This window comes from Falco biarmicus, chromosome Z (genome assembly GCF_023638135.1).
Source record: "Falco biarmicus isolate bFalBia1 chromosome Z, bFalBia1.pri, whole genome shotgun sequence".
Classification (NCBI taxonomy): domain Eukaryota; kingdom Metazoa; phylum Chordata; class Aves; order Falconiformes; family Falconidae; genus Falco; species Falco biarmicus.
Genome location: NC_079311.1, coordinates 398143 through 420249, shown reverse-complemented (window position 1 = coordinate 420249; position 22107 = coordinate 398143). Strand labels below are relative to the sequence as shown.

At 49.6% G+C, this 22107-nt stretch overlaps 1 protein-coding gene across 13 annotated transcripts in view; it reads right to left on the bottom strand.

Annotated features, from left to right (window-relative positions):
* Positions 1-22107, bottom strand: part of LOC130142340 (FERM and PDZ domain-containing protein 1-like) — a 59664-nt gene that overhangs the window by 12857 nt on the left and 24700 nt on the right. For 3 of the 13 annotated variants that reach the window (XM_056324056.1, XM_056324061.1, XM_056324068.1), the window contains exons 2-10: positions 12711-12814; positions 12201-12311; positions 11632-11788; positions 10263-10367; positions 9312-9469; positions 7240-7342; positions 6862-6907; positions 4605-4712; positions 453-548 (exon numbers count right to left, since the gene is read on the bottom strand). In XM_056324056.1, the coding sequence (XP_056180031.1) occupies positions 453-548; positions 4605-4712; positions 6862-6907; positions 7240-7342; positions 9312-9469; positions 10263-10363 (612 nt within the window). In that variant the 5' untranslated portion in view covers positions 10364-10367; positions 11632-11788; positions 12201-12311; positions 12711-12814. The other 10 variants (XM_056324057.1, XM_056324059.1, XM_056324063.1 and 7 more) reach the window with 9 other exon arrangements.

The window sequence follows — 22107 nt, the reverse complement described above, 5'->3', positions numbered from 1 at the left end:
CTTCACTGCCGAAGTCCCAAGCCAGGAGACTGGTTCTCTCTCTCAGGGATGCACGTTGTCAGTGCTGTATTAAAAAACCTCCTCTGTATTCTTCCGTGTGGTTTCCAAGGAAAGCAACATTTGTCTGGACAGCTGCTGATCTGCCAGTCCCCCACCAACCTGTCCTCTTGGCCCAACTTCAATCACAGTTCGCAAAGCTGTAGTGGTCTCATAGCCAAGTTCCTGCTAGTTCTGTGACAGCTGGTTGCTGAGAAGAAAACAGGGGTGAACCAAAGCAGTGCCTCCTCTGCAGGAAGGGCATGGAAAATCCAGCACGCTCAGCATCAGTCAGCAATCCAGTTCCCACTAGCTGGTCAATACAACCAAGAGGTTGCAAGTTCCACTGCATGCACCTTTGCTACTGGATTGAACTCAGGTGGTGGGAACAAAGACAGACAACCAAGCATCATTACCTTCACTGTAGTGCTTGTCTCAAACCTGAAAGCCTTCGTCTGTCCATTTTCCAAGTATACCTTGAGAACATTGGGCATACAGAGAAGAGAATTCCCCTGCAGAACAAAAGCAACAGCACTAATCCTTGGATGTTAAGCCTCCGGGCACCAGGCTTCTCTGCCTGACGCAGCACATCCCGGTATAAATGGACATCTTTCTCTGCTTTTGCAATACTCTTCTGTGGCACCAAGCTTTATTTCCTGATTATGCTTCTGGCATGGAACAAGGGAAAGAAAGCATTTATAAATGCCTTTATCATAAATTTCCAAGCAGTGCAATAGCTGCACATGGCCCAGATATGCCCACTGTTCAGCTCCCACATGGCGCAGGAAGATCTGGCAGATACTGAAAGCTGAGAGACATCTTGCCAGCTCATTACCAGAAAAGGTCAGATGTCTGCCAGAAAAGACATTGTCCTGTTACTGGGCACCAGCAGCACTAACCCCGACACTGACACTGTCCCACTGGCAGCAGCCATGACTTCAACTCAAAAGCTACCCAAACCCTCCATGCTACCACAAACAGATCTTGCACGCTATGGGAAGGCTGTAGGATTCAGCAAACCCAACTTCTGTTGAGGATTGCCCTAAGATTTGTGACTCTGGGTCTTCCCAAACAGGAGATGGTATCACCAGGGTTTCTTGAGATAGGTCTCAAATGCATTAGACAAGGCAATGACTTCCATAGCAAAAGCACCTCCATTGGATGCTCTGAGAAGGGTCTGGGTTCTTGGTCTCTGTCCTTTTGGGGCTGTCTAGAGCTGCACCTTTCAGCCTCCCACGTTACTCCCTTTGGTAGAGCTCATTTGCACGTTCCTTGTTTTCAGCCTTATTCTTCTTGTTCAGTGCTAAGAAGATTTACTCCTCCACCCCTGGACTTCCCATTCAGCATACCTTTCTTACGTTCTTGGACCACCACATTTTTGCTATCTTAAAAAGTTGTCATGACAATCTCAAGGCTGAGGATGGAATTTCTAAGGTGACCTCTCCTGTGTTTCATTTGCTGTTCGATACCTTATCAATCTCATAACCATGGTCCCTCTTGATATACAGCCCATATGTCCTGGAAGTACTACCAGAACAAACACAGAATGCTTCTGAATCTTGTTCCTTGTTCCTCCCCTCCCTCTTTTGTGGGGTTCAAGCTGCCTACAGTCATTACTGAGGAAAAAGAGTGAACATTGCCACCATTTCTGAGCCCAAGCTCTAACTCCTTTCTGCGAAGTAGCACAAACACATCACATCTCTGACAGGCTTTGGGTCCTCCACCACTTTCAGAAAAGGGATGCTGGTTTACACCAACTGCACATTTTCTCCGGCAGCTCTCGCACCTTCTGCCTATCAGATCAATGGGGCCTTGTATAGCCAGCACACAGCAAAACTTGAAATCTATATAAAAATTATACAAAAATATATATATATAAAAATTCGTATAGAAATTAAGATTCACCACTCTCCTAGTTAGATCCAATTAGCTGGCCAGAACACCCAGATGGGATTTCTCTCCTTTTGTGCAGGCTCTAATAGATTACTATGAATTAATTTGGAAAGCTGTTGCTATGGCGTAAGCAGCTGTAACCCTCCTGTTTTGTCTAGTGCAAGGCTGATTAACTCCATGTTACAGCTAGGCCCCCAGCTTCTAATAATGACACTGACCTGAGGATCCTGAGGGACCAGTCTCTTGCATATCATCCAGTTTTATGGAAATACATAATAAGTTCGCAACAGAAAATGGAGGCTTGATAGCACTGAGGCTTATTAACAATTTATGTTCCCAGCTTGGAGTTTCAGGTTTCATCTGCAGAAGGCAGCCTCCGAGTTCCTTCCAGTTGCCACAAAGATCATTTAGCAATGCTCCATTAAGATGACAAGAGCAGTATATTTACTGAAACAGGAGGCTTTGCAGTTTTCCAGGGCCCTAATACCCATTTTGGCTGTCTTAATACATCAGTCCACTGAAAGGAAAGCAGTTCTAAAACACTCAAGCACAGTTGCTGCTGTCTATGGTGAATAGCGCTTTTCCAGAAAGAAGTCATAAAATGTGCAACAAATTCATTTACTCTCCCTTTCTGCTAATATTTTATTGTCAAAACAGGGTCCATATCCAACTGGTAAAAAGGGAAGCTAACACCTGTGGTACCCCAACACCCAGATTAATTTCTCTTACCTTTATGTTCTCATTAAATGACTTTGTCCCTTTTCTGCACTTGCAAAGGTATGGTTAACTTTGCTCAGCAGAATATCGGAAGGGGCTTTGTAGGAAGTGCAGAGTACAGCATTCCCTCTGGAATTACCTTCTTCAGGCCTCTCAAGATCTACCTCGCAATCAGTAAGCGAACGGCACAGATCTGAGACCTCCATAAACTACAACGGAGCGCCCAACCTCTGGCTGAAACAGCTCCACGGAAGCTCCCAGGCAGATACTACTGTGACCCTACAGCTATAAGAAAAAGAAGAGACTGCTGACATTTTCATGTCTGGCTGTATCCTATGATCAGCCTTGCCCAAGGCCTCTCAGTCATGTCTGCCTGGGACCATTTCCAGAGCACATTCTCCTCTTCTCTGTTCCATCTCCCAACAACGTAAGGGGTCCAGTATGTGTGTCAGGAAGGGTGGCCCACCTCCCATAATGCTCAGGCAGGACATGATTACCTGTCAGTAAGATCTGAGGGATGTGAACACAGCCCTTAGTAGAGCACAGGCAAGTTGCAGCAGCTCTAGCACATCTGGCAACAACTTAGCAGGAAAGAAAGGATCCCAGAGTCTAGAGAGACTTACTGGTAAACATGTCAGGAGTCATGCCTGACCCTCTCCTGTTCTGGAGAGCAAGCCAGAGATGAAGGAGTCCCAGCATGCCTGGAGTCAGGCACAAGCACCAAAGCATTCACATTCGCAAAACATCGCCTTTAGCCTGGTGCAGGGAGAGAAGAAGAAACACCTGCCACAGGGATGCTCTGCCTGAGCTGGGTCAGGAGAGCTCGCTACCACCAGAGATGGGAAACAAGAGACAGCCCAGAAGGGAAGAAGAAAAGGGCCTAGGGGATGGTTCATCATCACTGCGAAGTGCAAAGCAGCAAGATTGGGTCAGATCTGAACAACTGAACAGCACTCAAGAGCAGGGGACATGAGTGGGGGATTTTGACGACTGAAATTTTTCAGCCCAAAAGGAAAAAGGAAAACTCAATAAAGATTCCCCAGCTGACCCCAGTCCATCCCAATGACACTGAGCTTACTAAGTTACACGGAAATAAAAAGGTATCATTTAAGAGCTGTTTGCGCTTCAGGGAAGCTGCAAGTGTTCTCACTGCTTGTCCTTTTCTGCTACAGGCATATCCATATCTACCCAGCTTATTTGTTCCCAGTGGTAGAAACCCTAAATTTGCAGCACTCCTCCAGTGAGCTGGGATCTTGTTTCACATAAGAACAGGCTGGCTCAGCTTGCAGATGGTCTGTTACAGAGGTAGCTTGAATGCTCTGTTGAAACCTTCTGCAAGGATATGAAACACAACAAGCTGTCACCCTATCACCTAGAAAACATGTCAAAATTTAAGAGCAAAGCAAAACCACCAGTACCAAACTCTCTGTACGCAAAGCTGCCTGAACACTGCTGAGGGCCAGGAAGAGACACCGCAGCTACTTTGGCTGCAAATAAACCTGGCATGGACAGTAGGATCCACCTCTCATCTTCAGTGTTAGGATTTGTCATGCCCAAACTTCAGTCTAAGGTTTACTATGGAGAGATTGGCACCTCACAAGATGCTTGCTACCTCCCACAGCTGTGTAATCCTGGTTTAAAGTTTACCTGATTGTAAAAAGACAAAAGTAGTATATGCAAGTATTTTCCATTACTCTGAGTAAACAAATCAAAGATAAAACCCTCTGGATATCAGCACTTCCCCCCCCCCCCCGCCCCCGCCATCACCTGTGAGCCTAGCAAACAAGCTGGGATTGGATGCCTGGATGCTTATCCAGGGCAGACTAGCACAGAGAGGGTGCAGCCACTCTGTAGGTCCTGGTCATGCTAACCCCAACCTGGCATCTGTCCACAGGACAGACCCGTTTCTTCCCAGCATGCAGTGCCCCCTGCACCTGCTGCAGCCATGCCCCACTGACCTGCGTGTGTCCATTCACCAGCACTTCCTCTGCAAACCGTACTTTCACAGGGTTTGTTTTTAGCCTTGCCCTCTTCTCTGCAGTAAGAAACGATGACTTAGGCCCACCCTGAAAAAATAACAGCACTCAGTCGGCAGCTCAGTCTGTTGCTGTTCCATATGAGAGGCAGAGGAGGCTTGCTAAAGGCCTTTTTGACCCGGGCAGTTCCTGCCTTCTGAACCCAACTCCGGCTGTCCAACAAGTGGACACACATGTACATACTCCTAATTTCACGGCATGATAGCCAGCTACTGTGTTTAGGCAACCCCCCAACTCCTGCAATGAAGTCAGGATCCTGCAGAATGACTGTTAATGTACCAACAGCTGGCTTGCAGTGAGGCTAACAGTACAATAAACTGCAGAGCGCCTTGCAGTGACGGACAACCCACGCACTGTCAGTGCCTCACAAGAACACAGCAAGAAACTTCCCAGCTCAGCTGGGGTTTCTAGAGCATACTCTTCATATTGCAAATATTTAAGAAAACTGCCCAAAAGGGAAAATGCCAACTTGACTTCGTTGCACTGTTGTCACATAAACGTGCTTTCACCATTACAGGATCCTACCAAACTCCATGTAAGCCTAGGAACCACCGAGGTTTTGTGCCCAAATGTCCTGCTCTGGGAAAGCATGATATTCCCTAAGAAGAAGAGAGGCACTATACCTCAGTATCCTCCTAGACAACTTTGAGGCGGAGCAATCCCTACACTCTTGCCAGAAGCGCAGGTGCCTCCAACCTGCCAAAGCCCCATCTTGCCCATAGGCCATTTAGCGAGGATGGAGGAAGGGAGGCAGGCGGGAGTGTCTGTGTCCGGCCAGCAATCCCTTCCAGAGTCTGCGGGGCTGTAGGGAGCATCACGGCCCACAGCTGCCCTAAGGAGGGCCAAGGGCTCCCGCTTCCCTTCTAGTGTGGCCAGAGCAGCCCCGGCAGAGGGGCTGGTGTCCATCAACAGGAGGTGTTACCTCTCAGCTCTAAGCACAGCTGCCTTCACAGTGGGGCAAGAGCCAACCCCAAACCCAAGATCAGCCTTGGCTGTATTTGGAGATGTCCTTAAAGTGACCTGCAAAGGAAAAAACAAAAATGGGTTTGTGCCCTGTTTGCTTCTCCACAATGCATGAAGGCCTGTGAAGGGTGTTCCAAATCCCATGAAGTTTTCCAAAGCCTTTTCTCTCTGAAAAGCCGTTTCATTTTCCCCCTTTTGGCAAGCATTCAGGTCTTGCATAACTAACTCACTTCTTCCTTGATCTCTACAGACGGATCAAGTGCTGGCAAGAACGACAGCCAACATACTAGGCAAGAGAGATCAGATTCACAAAACAGGGAAGCCACTGTTCGGTGGGTCTTCTTAAAATTGTTCTGGTTACTTTGGCTTTGTGCACATCCACTGAATGCCAACACCTGGGAAACTCTGGGCAGGAAAAATATATTTAAGAGATCTTCTGTTTAATGTACCTTTACTAAGTGGCCAAGAAATCTCATGACCTTAAGCCTGAGAGTTCCAGTAAGTCAACTGAAGGAGCCATCATTCTTGTTTCTAAGAATAAATAAAAATAAAAAAACCTCCAAACAAATGAAAAACACTTCCCAAATGCTTTCCAGGGAGAAGCAGGGGGGAAATCCCCCTCAGGCCACTTTCATACATCACGAGAAGCCAAAAAGCACACAAACCCAATTTTGTCCTTGCTTTGCAGCTCAGCTTTTGCACACATTGAAAACCACATGGATATACACGTCACGTTGGCAGCACGTGTTTTCTGGGGAATTTTATGCTACAGAAATGGGCAATCAGCACCAAAGTTTTGTACTAAAACTTCCTTCTATTCCCAAAGTACGATCCACACCCAGGCCCTGGCCCTTAACCAGACACAGCTGGAGAAAATTTTGCCAGCACTCAACAAGGAAAACCTCAGGAGCTTCCAAGCAGCACCTAAGGCACATGTGGGCCTGCAGCCCCAGCACCTGCCTTTCGTGCTCAGGGTGCCTCCATGGCCCAGACAGCCCCAGCACACAGGGAGCATGCCGGGCTGTCCGTGGTGGGCTCGGCCACCACTTGCTGAAGAGATCTGCCTACATCCTAGTCAGTTGTGGCCTCCTGGCCCCTGCGAAGCCTGTGTGCTAGCCCAGCCACCCCACCTTCCCTGAGGGCCATGCTGCTGGGCACGGCCACCTTGGAGCAGTGCCGCAGGGCATGCTGAGAGTGCTGAAGAAAGGCCATTTACCGACGTGCAGCGCAGGACAGTTAGGACGAGCTCGTCACCAGCCTCCCTGCAACAGAGACACGCAGTCAGCCAGGGTCAGCAGATGCCTGTGCCTTTCTCCCCACCATTGTGGCAGATGGTGCCTGTGAGGCCTTTAGCCCCTCCGCCCGCCCCGTGAGGGACCGCTCCCAGCCAGCAAGCAGCAACATGGCGGAGGAAAGAGGGGGCACCCTGCTCCCCGGGGCTGGTCCTGCGGGGCAGACCCCACTGAGCGAGGCCCAGCTCCATGTGTCAGGCCCACAGGGCCATGTGCCTTCGCCACCCTTGATGAGACCCAGTCCCCGCACCTCCCCTCTCAGCCCTCCGCCGCCTCGTCCCACGGGCCATGAGGGACCACACCTGATGATGTCAGCCGCTCGTTCGACAGACATGTCATCCACTGCGGTAGAGTTTATCCTGAGGAGCTGGTCGCCTGGCTGCAGCTTCCCTTCGGCAGTGCTCCCTGCGGGTGACCAGCACACTGTTAGTCACAGCAGCACCGCGCCGGCAGGCCTCCTCGCACCGGGGACGTTCATCGTCAGCTCCTCACCTCGCCTGGCACCCACCTGCCTCAGCAGCTGTACTGGGTGGCACAATACGAAGGACCCAAAGGACACTGGGCCCTTATGCCAGCTGGTGTACCACTGCCCATGCCCATGCTGCCTCACCTGGGCTCTCCGCCTGTCCCACGAGCTGCCCCTGCACCACAGAAAATCCCTCTTGCGCCATGTCCTTCCCCTTGTCACAGCCGCTTCAGGGATGGCCTGCCTGGGGTGCAGCAGAAGGACTCACAGGCTCTTGGGAAGCCGCAGGAGCACTGCGGGGTAGCAGCACTGCCTTGCCCTTCACCCACCTGCGAGCTGCCGCAGCCAGCGCTTCCTCTCTGCAGGTCTGCACCATGGCCTGACCCTGCGGGTCTCACCCCAGCAGCTGACTGCATACGCCAGCACGCCGCCATCCAGACCAAAGTGCTGCAGCAGTCCTCGGGAGATGTGGGCTGCATTCCCAGCATGGTGACTCCCCTCTGCAACCTGGGAGAGCACGGAGAAGGCCTCCCTTAACCATGCTGTCTGCTGGCAGGACCCACAACAAGGCAAAAAGATGGTTTCTGAGCTTTGCTTTCCAGGAAAGTAGCAGCCACAGGATCCAAGGGGCTAAGGAGGAGGTGTATCTCCAGCCTAAGAGTGAGGAGCACACATTCAGCCCCCGGTTCCACCAGCAGTTGCAACAGCAGCACCCTGTTGAACTTCCCTGCCAGACAGAGTTTGCCCATGCACCCACCTCGCACCTGTCACCTGCCCCTCAAGGAGACCCCAACGCCAGGTAGCGTACATGAAATGCAAAACACACAATCATTTGGAATTAAACATGGGGCTTTTAGCGGTGGGCTCCCGCAGGACAGGACAGCACTTAAAAGGACAGGTTTCTTTGTGCCTCACTTTTAATAAAATGTTGATTCTTCTGATTAGGCAGAAAGAAAAGTGTAACAGAAAACCCCCTTCCCTACTTCCTAGACCCCAAGACTCTCAGCTGATTCAGCCGCATTTCAGTGGGAAAGGGTATAAAGAGAAAATTTCACTCAAAAGCAGTGGGAAAGGACAAGAGACCATACTGTAGTGCCTTTACGCTCAACAGCCCACAAGCACAGGAGCAAGCACTCGGATGGCTCCCCCAGGCAGACAGACAATGCCACAGCCCACAGGAGCAGCCAGAGGCAGAGCTCAGGCCAGCTGTCCAGCCACCCTCCCCACAACACCTACCTGTCCAGCTCAGGCATAGACTTCCTCTGGCTGTCACACACCAACAGGAAAAAAATCAGGCATTTTTGTGTCCCCATTACAAAAATGAAAGGTAAAGAAAAAACAGATTCACAGGTTTTGATTCAACCCCCACCCCGGCACCTTAAAAGCAGAGTTATAACGCTCCTTTTTATAACTGGAGGGGTTGATCTGCTTGACTGAAGCAGAATTTCACCTGGGCTGTCTGTTACTCACAGTGATCCTCTTGGCATTACAGGGTTGTAAGCCCATAGAGCATTTTCAACAACAGATCACTGGGGCCACTGCGGAATAAGAACTCTTTAAGATTAGATGAAATTCTTCCTATGCATTTCAGATGAAACACCGGAAAGAACTTTGCTCTGAAGCAGCTCTTTGCATGCCTGAAGGTCAGCTGTGTCCAAGTGCAGGCAAAGGATTTGTGGTAAAGCTGCCACTGGCTTAGACTTCTTTCATGTCATCACATTCAGGTAGATGTTCAAGCACTCTGCACGCCACAGGCACACAGCCTTCTGCCCTCAGTATTCAAGGATCACATGCCAACCAGAGGTACCTGAGAAACTCATAATCTTGCAGGAGTTTGTCACTAAGGCTATCTGGGACGACTCAGGCCTGTCACATCTGTGATTGCAGAGAGAAGGAAATGGTGCTTACCTGCAGTGACAGATGCAATCGTAAGAGGAAGGTTTGGACAGATTTCAAAGCCATAGTGATGGAGGATCAAATCTTTGTATACTGTGACAGTAAGTTTGACACGGCTGGCAGGCTGGCCACTGCCATCACTGGTGCTGTCTGTCACAGACACTCTGCCCCTGTGAGACAAGAAGCCAGTGATTAATTAATATACAGTCGGAAGATAATTTATTGAAGGGGCATGGATCCACACACATACACGCCCCTCCTCCCCACTTTCAGTGGGCTGCACCAGTACACAGGGAGGCCAGCACTTCTCTGGGTACCCATGGGTGGCTCTGCACTGTGCAGGCCTGCAGTGATCCCCGAGGCTCCACAGAAAACTGAAGACATCAGAACAATGGCACTAGCTGGTTGTAACCACAACTCTTCCAGCTACCCCAGCCCAGTGGTCACATAGTGGGAGAACTCCAGGTGTGCCCCACAGCAAGCCCCGACCTCCACAGATCACAGCAACACCCTTCTCCAGCAAGGCAGTGAGAGAATTTACAGCTCTCTACTTCTTCCAGGATCCAGTCCAGCTTACTTTTGATTTACAGACCTTAGGAAAGTAAAGCAGCTGTGAGCTGGGCCCAGTCTTGCCCTAAAAACAAGGGCCAACAGCAAGACACAAAGAGGAGTACAACCCCACCTGCAAGAAAACTGTATTTCGCATTGAGTAGTATTGTATTTCTGCAGCTGTGGCTCACAAAACCAGAATGGGTTAAAGCAGGAACCTCTGACCCTGGAAACCAAGGGGGAAGCTTAAAAACATTGTTTTCCCTAGGGATTATTGCATGCATAGTTCCCAAGAGCAACTGAAACAGTGAATAAGATCTGCAACCCCTGACCACCCGTTTGTTGGGAACAAGCTTGTGCTGTCTCTGATCAAAGGTGATCAACAGATATTTCTTTCACAAAAAACATGTTTACCTGGATGCACCGTCCCGAGAGCGATGAAGCCATTTTGCTACCACTTGCTCTATTCTACATGCTTTGCGTGTCTGGATTAAGTTAGCCTCCAAATCTTCCATTTACCTGAAAGGGACAGAAACCACAGGAAAACAGAAATCTTCTAGACACTGTTCAGTTATCAACACCGATTCACAACTCTCCTGTAATAAAGACATCCGTTGGCACCTTGGGAAGACCACATGCTTTAACAGAGGATGTTAATATGTGGAACACTTAATCTGATTCTTCTTGCCCATCCAGTCTCCCCTTGCCTGGTGCTTTTGGTTAGTCCATGTTGGTGGTTATAGCGCGTTAGCTACTCATGGTAGAGAATAACCCAGTAACCTCTGTATTCTTCTTTCCCGGTTTCTGGATCCTGTGATGATATATCTAGTCATGGGAAAGCCCTTCTCTATTTTAATCTGGGATCTCTGAATTGCAAGCTTGGTAACACCCACCTGTACGCTGATCCAAACTAGGCATGCTTCTTCCACTGACCATCATCTCAGGGGCAAGTACACAGCCTTCAGCCTCAGTGGGCCAGACACTTCAGGGCATGGCAGTGACACCTACAGCAAACTCCTAACTGCCTTGGGGAGGCAGAGAACTGGTGTATTCCCTCCCTGTGACAGATTTCCTCTCAGATGAACACAGCCACAGAAATTCTGCAGAGAGCAGTAATGAAGCAAGAAACCGAGTGGCCAGTGCAAGCTGCTACAGACTGCTGTTTGCACTAGCAGCAGCAGTCTCTAAACACAGGTCATAAGCTCAAATTTTTCTCTGATAAAACTGGTCCAGTGTCCTGAAATCCGCTAGTCCTGGAGCTCTGCAAACATACATGGTTCCAGAAATCAGTAAAGTGAGTGGCTCATCCTGGATCTTCCACTTAAAAGCCCTAGGTCAACAATATGAAAATGGTTGCTCACCCAACCTGCTCCTTGTGCGTGTACCCTTTACTGTTGGTAGGATGGTTTTAGTCCTACTGAACTGAAGAACTGCAGCATTAGAAGGGTTTGGTTCTCTAGATAATTCATTGTGACTTTAATTGCACCCAAAAATGTTCCTTCTTTTGAAGATACAATGGTTAGGTCAGCTTCCAGACCCCAAAATGAACCTGCCAGTCCACAATTCCTCTACTAATACAGATAATTTGCCACTTTAACATTGTGTCTTCCTTGATACAGGTGACTATTTCTGTTATTCAGACACTGGAAAGAGCTGTGGGCTGCAAGTAAACCAAACACAAAATGAAACAGAAAATATGTCTGCATCTACAAGAAGCCACGAAGGATATAAACTCTTGTATTTCAATTGCATTTCAGCAAGGAAACAGAATTACTATATCTACCTTTCACGCTGTGTCTTCTGGTCAGCTTGCAAGCTTTGTACGTCCTGAGGTCCTCCCTTGTGTCTTCTGCTCAGACAGTAAGTTCTGCACATTGGGGACATTGTCCGTTATGCTGAGACAGTGCAGAGGACAGCGGACTGCTGGTCCATAGCAGGAGCTGTATTAGAGAAGTATTAGTAAGTTAACTTCAGATAAAAGAGAGTTAGTTTGAAGCTGACAGAAATGAGGCACAGAACATTCTGTCTGCACATAAACTGGAACTCTCCCCCCAGCACCCTCCCAGCTCACAACACTCCTCCCGACTCATCTTTTCCAACAAGGATGAGAAGACATGACCAACATTTGTTGATGTCTCTTTCCCTCCCCGGAAGCTATTCTGGCCCATTTCAGACTGGTGTAGCAATGGACAGAAAAGAGGGGAAAGGACCACAAAATTCAGCCCTCGGGGAGTTCTTTCTGTGCATTCTCTTGGCTGCTCTTTCTTATGCAACACAATTCAAAACTGCTCCTTCAGCCGCAGTGCTTCTGTATCTGCCTCAGAGCTGCATCTCTGAATGAAAAACGAGTACCCTGGCAATCAAATGGTGTTTTCTGTATTGTAGGATGTGAAATCTGCTCCCTTTCCAGAAGGTGACTGGGAAGTAACCACAGAACAAGTAGAAGCATAGAAGTTCTGCAGCCTGAAAGACACAGATAGAACATGTCAGACCAAGGCCTGAGCAGTCATTGTCCATGCTTAGTGTGCTCCCTTTCAGCCCCAGCATTTCACTGCTTCTGACAGTCAGCTCCATAGACACTTGTGCAACAGTATGGCTGGAATCACCTTCTGACTTTGACTTCATCTCTCTTCTCAGTAGCATAAAGGGCTTTGGCTTGCCTACATTCCTTCCAACACTCTAACACCTCACTTTGAGCCACGGGAAAAGTCCTTCTTGCAGCTGGTCCTTCATCCCAAGAGGCTCTCTGTTTGGGTGCCTACAAGTCACCTGCTTCAGCTACTGATGTGCTGAGATTAGTTGTTCTCTGGTGCTTTCTCACTACCTCCATGTACAGCTCCACACTCTAACACTGCTCCGTACCTTTTACTTCTTTGCAGAAAGTCAGCCTTTCTTTTCTACGCTTTTGCTGTGCTTCACAAAACGCAATTTCTGGACAAAACCTCTTAACCCGCAGGAGGAAAAGCCTGAGGAACAAACATAAATGCTGAAAAAACCCAGATGCAATACTAAGAGAAAAAAACGCACAATGTCCTTTAATAAACCAGAATGTTTGAGCCAAACAATAGGTGTCTTAGAAGAAGCAGTTTTGGTAGGTATTTCCCTATAACAGAGCAAAACACAAGGCAGCAGCCTTCTTTTTCACGGTGTCCCCAGGGCAGACAGCACCCACACATCCACTGAGTAGGACAGGACTACTCAATCTTTTGCACAGATCCATCATGCGTTGTGCAGCTCGCACCACCTCCTTGCTTCAAAGACGTCCTATGAACCCTCCAACCTGAGTCCTTCTCCCACCTGCCCTTTCGCAACTATTTTTGAGCCAAGCCCTTAAGCTGTTGAGCACATCACTAAGCAGCCTGAGTGGGCTAGGATCCTAATACACAAGGATCCCTAAACTCTGGCAGAGGAAATTAAGACTTGTCAGGCATTTGTGTGGCTAACTGACCCATTCACGTGGCCATTGCTTGGTGTGTCAGAGGAAACCTGGGTGGGTGGTTCTGGCTCTTCAGGAACAACACTGACTTGAAGATCAGAACCTTGGGAAACCTCACAGCAGGTAGCCACGGGGCAGTGCAACTGAGAGCAGTTGTGGGTAAGTGCATTGTCACCTGCATGGAGGGAAAGGACACAAGAACTACCAGCCTTCACTGTCTGTGCGTCATGCACATCTACCACAGCAGCGAGAACACTGCTCCCCGCCAGCCTCCTGTTCCATAGCCTCCCCTTCAGCCATTGCAGTGGCACAGAAGGCTGCAAACAAGGATAACATAGATGTGACCTCACCTCACTCAGTTCTTGCCCACTCCAAAGTGGAGCAGAAAGTCGGTGGCAGCCCATCATACAAGGAGAGGAAGCCATTGATAAATGGGTGCCAACTGTGCAATCAGGCAGAAAGCACCAAATGGAGGAGTACTCAGCCAGCTAGCTCAGATTTGACTGGCAGGAAAAAAAACAAAAACCAAACCCACTTTCAAGGAAAACATTTCACATTTTCTCATGTCGTTACATGGAAAGTATTAACTCATCAAACTGAAATTTTCTGATGGAAAATTTTTTTCTGCTACTTTTCAAACTGCATTTTTGTTTTAAAGTGTTCATTACCATCAAAATGTAGCAGCAACAGCAGTAGTGAGAATCAGCCGGTTTCCTCCACTCACTGATGGCAGAGAACTGCAGGAGTAGAAATGGTTGCAATAAGCTGTCATAAAACACCTCTGGATGTGGTCCACCCATATCTTCACTCATCTGGGCTTTTGGAAACATCTAAGTACTTATTGTAAAGGATGCCAGACAGTGGTGAGCAATCTCAAGAAAGGCAATAATAAAAACCAAAGAGTGTATAATGTGCCATTCCCCCCGATCCTCAAAGTGCAGTCACAATAATGGGTACTGACAAAAAGCTGTGACACTTCAGTGCTCCTCTGGGTGAACAGAGGACTGTGGCTCGTGATTCACTGCCCATGCAGCAAGCCTTCAACATACAAACCACAGCGCATGTAGCCAGCAGCCCTGCAAGGCTACAAAGAGTACAGGGGTTTGAGGGAACACAGTCCTTGCTCTTTTGCTGCAATTTTTTCCCCACCGGCACCTTGCAAGAGCACGCATTGCTGAGACCGCACTAGGCCGCAATCCAGACTTCCTCGGAGTAACTAGCAGACAGAACAAGGATAACCGAGGTTATCTTCAGGATATTCAGCATGGTTGCTTTTCTTATACAGGTTTTTGATTCTGCCAGAGACATCAGGCAGGCCACCTGAGAGCAACCAGAACAAGCAGCCTGGGGGGGAGCACACAAGAGGACACCATGGGCAGGCAGGTCATTTTTCAATGACTACAGCTTGTTAGGGAGGGATGAGACCTGTCTAGAAGAGACAAGGGACTCTTTGGCAGCAGGCTGGCCAGCTTGGTGAGGCGGGCTTTAAATTGCAGGGCTCGGGGGCATGGGTCCAAATTGGCAATGCTCACGCCATCGCATCAAACTGGGGAATAAGCCAGGCCAACCAGAACAGTGATGTATGCTCCTTAGCTGCCTGCCAAGCTGAGCGCCAGAAGCCCAGCCACCTCAAGGGTGGATCCCCTTGCACCCTGCCTGCTCAATTACCTCTCTGAAATGCCTGTACACCAATGCATGCAGCATGGGGAATAAGCAGGAAGAATTAGAGATCTGTGTGCAGTCACAGGGCCGTGACCTCGTTGCTGTTACAGAGACACGGGGGGATAGCTCGCATGAGCAGGATGCTGCCATGGTTGATGTGTACTTTTTAGGAGAGACAGGCCAGCAGGAGAGGTGGTGGAATTGTTCTTTCTGTGAGGGAGCAATAGGAATGTATTCAGCTCTGCCTGGGCATGGACAAAGAGTCAGTTGAGAGCTTATGGGTAAAGATTAAGAGGCAGGCCAACACGGGGGACATTGCTGTCGGTCAGGCCCCCTGATCAGGAATAGGACATCAATGAGGCCTTCTACAGACAGTTGGAGGTAGCCCCACAATCAGAGGCCCTGGTTCTTTTGGGGACTTCAACCACCATGCTATCTTCTGGAAAAACAACACAGCTAGGCACATACAGTCCAAGAGGTTCCTGCAAAGTGTTGCTGATAACTTTTTGACACAGGTGGTGGAGGAGCCAATGAGGTGAGGTGTGCTCCTAGACCTTATACTCAGTAAGAAGGACTGGCTGGGGATGTGAAGGCTGGGAGCAGCCTTGGCTGTAGTGACCCTGAGATGGTGGAGTTCAGGATCCTGCATGGAAGACACAGGACAACAAGTAGGATTACAACCCTGGACTTCAGGAGAGCTAATTTTGGCCTCTTCAAGGACCTACTTGGAGGAATCCCATGGGTTAGGGCTCTGGAAGGTAGGGGGTCCAAGAGAACGTCTAATATTCCAGCATCACTTTCTTCAAGTTCAGTATTGGTGCACCCCTATGAGTAAGAAATCAAGCAAAGGGGGCAGGAGAACCTGCATGGACGAGCAAGAAGCTTCTGAAAAACCTCAAACAGAATAAGGAAGTTTATGGGATGCAAAAAAAGGGACAAGCCATTTGAAAGGAATATAGGAACGTTGTCAGAGTATGCAGGGATGTGATGAGGAAGGCTAAGGTCCATTGGGATTAAATCTGGTGAGGGAGGTCAAGGACAACAAGAAGGGCTTCTTCAAGTACAGCAGCAGGAGAAGGGTGACTAGGGAAAATGTGGGCCCATGGCTGAATGAGGTAGGTGCCCTGGTGAAAAAGGACACACAGAAAGCAGAGTCACTGAATGCTTCCTTTGCTTCAGTATTTACTGCTAAGGATAGCCCTCAGGAATCCCAGACCCCAGGGGCAAGAGAGGAAGTGTGGAGAAAGGAAGAGTCTGCCTCGATTGAGGAGGATCAGGTTAGAGATCACTTAAGCAAACCTGGCACCCACAAATCCATGGGCCCCGATGGGATGCACCACCAAGCGCTCAGGGAACTGGCAGATGTTATTGCCAAGACAATCCCCGTCACCTGTGAAAGGTCATGGTGGACAGGAGAGGTGCCTGAGGACTGGAGGAAAGCCAGTGTCACTCCTGTCTTCAAAAAGGGCAAGAAGGAAAGCCCAGGGAACTACAGGTTGGTCAGCCTCACCTCTGTCCCTGAAAAGGGGATACAACAGCTCATCCTGGATGTCACCTCTTAAGCATGCGGAAGAAAAGAAAGTTATCAGAAGTAGTCAACATAGATTCACCAAGGGGAAATCACGCTTGACCAACCTGATAGCCTTCTCTGATGGAACGACTGGCTTGGGTAGATGAGGGGAGAGCAGCAGACGTTGTCTGTCTTGACCTCAGCAAGGCTTTGGTACTGTCTCTCATAACATCCTCATGCACAAACTTAAGGAATGTGGGTGAGATGAGCGGACAGTGAGGTGGAGCGAGAACTGGCTGAACGGCAGCACTCAGAGGGCTGTGTCCAGGGGCACAAAATCTGGCTGGAGGCCTGTAGCTAGCGGTGTTCCCCAGGGGTCAGTGCTGGGTCCAGTCCTGTTCAACCTTTTCATCGGTGATCTGGATGAAGGCACCAAGAGCACCCCCAGAAAGTTTGGTGATGATACAAAACTGGGAGAAGCGGCTTGATACATCAGATGGCTGCATTGCCATTCAGTGAGACCTGGGCAGGCTGGAGAGCTGGGTGGAGGGCAACCTAATGAAGTTCAGCAAAGGCAAGTGTAGGGTCCCGCACCTGGGGAGGAACAGCCCCCCACACCAGTACGGGCTGGGGCTGACCTGCTGGGGGGCAGCTCTGCGGACTGGGACCTGGGAGTGCTGGTGGGCAGCAAGATGCCCATGGGCCAGCCGTGTGACTTTGTGGCCAAGGGGATCCTGGGGTCCATGAGGAGGAGCGGGGCCAGCAGGTGGAGGGAGGTGACCCTCCCCCTCTGCTCCGCCCTGGTGAGGCCGCATCTGGAGCGTGTGCCCAGTGCTGGGCTGCCCAGTTCAAGAGGGACAGGGAGCTACTGGAAAGGCTCCAGTGGAGGGGTACGAAGCTGATGAGGGGGCTGGAGCATCTCTCTGGTGAGGACAGGCTGAGGGAGCTGGGCCTGTTTAGCCTGGAGGAGACTGAGAGGGGATCTTGTCAGTATCTGCAAATACCTTAAGGGCGAGTGTCAGGAGGACGGGGCTGGGCTCTTTTCAGTGGTGCCCAGTGACAGGACCAGGACGGAGGCAACAGGCACAATCTGCAACACAGGAGGTTCCTTCTGAACACGAGGAAAAACTTCTTTTCTTTGAGGGTGACGGAGTGCTGGAAGAGGCTGCCCAGAGAGGCTGTGGCATCTCCTTCTCTGGAGACGTACGAAACACACCTGGACACAACTCTGTGTGACTTGCTTTAGGAGAGCCTGCCTGAGCAGGGGGTTGGTCTAGATGATCTCCAAAGGTCCCTTCCAACCCCAGCCAGTCTGTGATTTTGCCTGACTCCAGCTGTCTGTGCTGAGCTCCGAGTGCTAGGACACAGTGAGAAAAATGACCCATCTTCTGCCTTCTCCCACAGACATTGTCCAAGGGGGTCAAGCCAGCTGAAGAAAATCCCTTTCTTTTGCTTTAAAGGGGCAACTTGCACCTGCATCTCCCTGAAAATATCTCAAAACCTCTTGTGGACATCAGTGATTCACTTGGCAGGGCAGGGCATCCAGCTGCAGGCAACACAGAGGGTGCACTTAAAGATCTTCACATCAGCACTAACAACTTACCACAGCCCAGCCTCCCTCATATGGACATTCCTAGAGCCCCTGCTCTAGAGTTGTACTGGTGGCTGGAAGTTTCAGATTCAGTTTAATTCTTACTATGGGAGTGAAGTATCTGACCCTTAGAGCAGCAACAAAAATACCTTTGATACACGATCCCAGCTGCATCCTCATGAGGCAAACGGAGAGGAATTAAAGGTGGTTGGTTGCGTTAAATTTCCTGAAGTTTGGGGCCTGATTTGTTCTAAATACTGGGAATCATCAGCTACGACACAAATATTACTATGATAATACGTGTATTTAGAGCAGATCTGGAACAGCTACATTTTCTTCTTTACAAGATGCACCCTTCTTCTTGAAAAGCAGATGATCAGCATTTGCCTTAACACTGTTGCTGCCAGCCCTGATGATGCTGCCAGCGGAAGATGAAGCCAGGCTTGGCAGCAGGTACCCAATTACTGTAACTTGCTCTCTGTGGGGTATAAGGAGCACATATCAGGGGCCTGTGCAGCTACTCAAAGATTAATGTAGTACTCCCTGACTCACATGTGAATTCCCTAAGGGAGTAAAGGGCTTTTAAGGCTTCTTCCACCTCCCATCTCCAAGTCAGTCCCCCGGCCACCCTATAGTAATCAGGAGAGCAGCCAGCTCCAACCTCTAAGCTCCAGCTAATCCCACATAGCCTTCACAGGGAGCCTCACCATGTGCAACAAGGTTGTCTGATCATGGAAGACACAAGCCCTGCCTCTGGCCACCCTAACATGCCAAGGACCCCAACACCACCAGCAACCTCCCCAGCAGCTGCCGTAGGGGAGGCCATTCCTTCTGCAGAATGTTTCTCTTAACTGGAGAAGCCTTAGGGCTTGCAGTCAAAATGTGTGGTGTTGAAAATAAAGGCAGCAAAATTCAACAGCAGTGAGGGCTACGGCCCGAAGTGTAAACACAGTGCTTTGTGCTGGTTCCCTCTGCTTTTCATCGAAGCTGTATCTCTCTTTTGATGCAAGGTCAAAACCTGTGCACCGGGTTAGGTCTTTAAAAAGCAGGCTGCTGCTCCTCAGCAAAGGCTTCCAGCTCCAAAAATGGCCTCCTGTCCTCTTCCAAATGCTCCTTTATGGAGCTGCAGCAAGACTGCTGGTACAAACACCACTCATCGCTGCTAACGCAGCCTCAGAGTCTCATCTTTACTGTTGTCCTTTGACAGACAGCTAATTCCAGAGCAGAGCTCATGGGATTCAAAGTAATCACAGTGATGCTGAACTTCAGCAGTTCCTGTGGAGACAAAGCAGAGGTGTCCGTGCTAGGCATGTGGTGCTATGAGGATGCTGTGCACTGCAGCTGTAAAAGCCCTCTTCCAGAACAAGCTGTGAAAAATAGCCATGACAGGGTTGTGCATTTCATCATATCTTTGCCTTTTCTTGGTAGAGGAACATAAGCAAGTCCACAGTCCTGCCACTATCCAGACTGTAGCTATTCTTGCCGAAAAGGCTGAAGGTGCTAGCGGAACCATGCTCTGCCCTCCCTGAGGCAGAAACATCCACAAGAAAAACACAAGATCAAAGTGATCCTCCCATCACTAGGCAGAAAGCAGTAAACTTGAAGGAAAGGAGTGAATGGAGGCAAGTCTATGCCTGGGGCAGCAGGTGAACCCCCTCCTTGCCTACCTCACCTTCCCAGGTGCCTCTAGACAACAGGCATGTGGGTCTGGATTTGGAAGGTCAGTCAACTGTTAACGTGAATGACGGTGCATCTACACGTGCTGGACAAACTAAAGGGAAGAAGAAAATGCACAGGCAGTGGAAGCAGGGACACGTATCCTGCGAAGAGCATAGGGATGTTGCCCAGTTGTGTAGGGATGGGGTCAGGAAGGCCAAGGCACAGCTGGAGCTGAACTTGGCAAGGGATACAAAGGGCTTCTATAGGCATGTCAGCCAGAAAAGGAAGGTCAAAGAAAGCACACACCCCTGAAGAACACAACTGGCAAGCTGGTAAAAATGGACGAGTAAAAGACTGAGGTACTCAACAACTTTTTTGACTCAGTCTTCACCAGCAATCTCGCTAGACCTCAAAGCAGGGACTGGAGGAGCACTGTATGAGATCAAGCTTCAGACCACCTGAGGAACCTGAACATATGTAAGTCTATGGGACCTGATGAGATGCATCGAGGAGCCCTGAGGGAACCAGCTGATGTAGTTGCCAAGGCACTCCATGATATCGGAAAAGTCATGGTAGTCAGGTGAAGTCTCCACTGAGTGGAAAAAGGGAAACATTGCACCCATTTTTTAGAAGGGTAGAAAGGAGGACCCTGGGAACTACCAAGCTGCTAGCCTCACCTCTGTGCCTGGGAAGATCACGGAACAGATACTCCTAGACACTATGTTAAGGCTCACAGAGGACAAGGAGGTAATTCAAGACAGCCAGCCTGGCTTCACCGATGGCACTTCTTGCCTGACCAACCTAGCTGTCTTCTACAATGGAGTGACTACATCAGAGGACAAAGGAAGAGCTACTGATGTCACCTATCTGGACTTTGTAAGGCCTTTGATAGGGTCCCCCACAAATTTCTAAATTGGATAGAGATGGATTTGATGGCGGTGATAAGGAACTGGGTGAATGGTTGCATCCAAAGGGTAGTGGTCAATGGCTCAGTGTCCAGATGGAGATCAGTGGTGTCCCTCAGGGGGTCTATACTGGGACAAGTACTGTTTAATATATTCATCAGTGACACAGCAGGATTAAGTGCATCCTCAGCAAGTCTACAAATGACACCAAGCTGTGTGGTGCAGTTGACATGCATGAGGGATGGGATGCCATTTAGGGGGACGTGGATAAATTTGAGAAATGGGCCCATGTGAACCTCATGAGTTCAACAAGGCAAAGTGCAAGCTGCTGTGCCTGTGTCACAGCAACCCTTGGTATCCACACAGGCTGGGGGATGAAGGGATTGAGAGCAGCACTGCCTAGAGGGCCTTGGGGGTACTGGTGGATGAAAAGCTGGACATGAGCTGGCAATATGCGCTCACAGCCCAGAAACCCAACAGCACCCTGGACTGCATAAGAAGCGGCATGGACACCAGGCTGAGAGACGTGCTTCTGCCCCTCTGCTCTGCTCTGCTCTGGTGGGATCCCATGTGCTGTACTGTATCCAGCTCTGGGGCCCCCAGTACAAGAAAGGCCTGGAGCTGTTGGAGCAGGTCCAGAGGAGGGCTACAAAACTGATCAGAGGGCTGGAGCACCTCTCCTATGAGGAAAGGCTGAGGGAGGTGGGGTTCCTCAGCCTGGAGAACAGAAAGCTCCAGGGAGACCTTACTGTGGCCTTTCAGGACTTAAAGGGGGTTTATAAGAAAGATGGGGACAGACTTTTTAGCAGGGTCTGTAGCGATAGTACAAGGGGTAGTGGTTTTCAGCTAAAAGAGGGTCAACCCAGACTTGATATAAGGAAGACATTTGTGACAACGGAGGTGTGAAACACTGGCACAGGTTTCCCAGGGAGGCGGTAGGTGCCCCGTCCCTGGAAACACTCAAGGCCAGGCTGGATGGGGCTCTGAGCAACTTGATCTAGTTGAAGGTGTCCCTGCTCATTGCAGGGGGGGTGGGCTAGATGGTCTTTAAAGGTCCCTTCCAACGCAAACCAACCTGTAATTCTATGATTTTACCTCCTGTGTAGCTGGTGACACATCCTCACACTGTGCAGTTCAGAGATGAAGTGGTGCTGGTCCCTGCCCAGACTACCCCAACTCATCAGGCATGGTCTTCTCTGGATACTAGTTATGTGCTGCATGCTGCCCTCATAAGGTCTGTAAAGCAGAAACTTTAGAAGCAGGATGTGCTTTTGCCATATGGCCGGTCTCCTTGGTTTGGAGAAGAGCACAAAGAAGTCCTTCAGGTAATGCTTGGCCTCTCTGCTGCCAGAAAGCCCCATGTTTTTTCCACCTGCTTCCAGAGATCACAGGGATAGCAAAAGAAAGGTTCAGCCCAAGTTCCTTTTGAAGTCCTCCAGAGCCAATGAATGCCCCTGGCTCCAGAGAAATCACGGGCTTCTGTCAGACAAGAGACT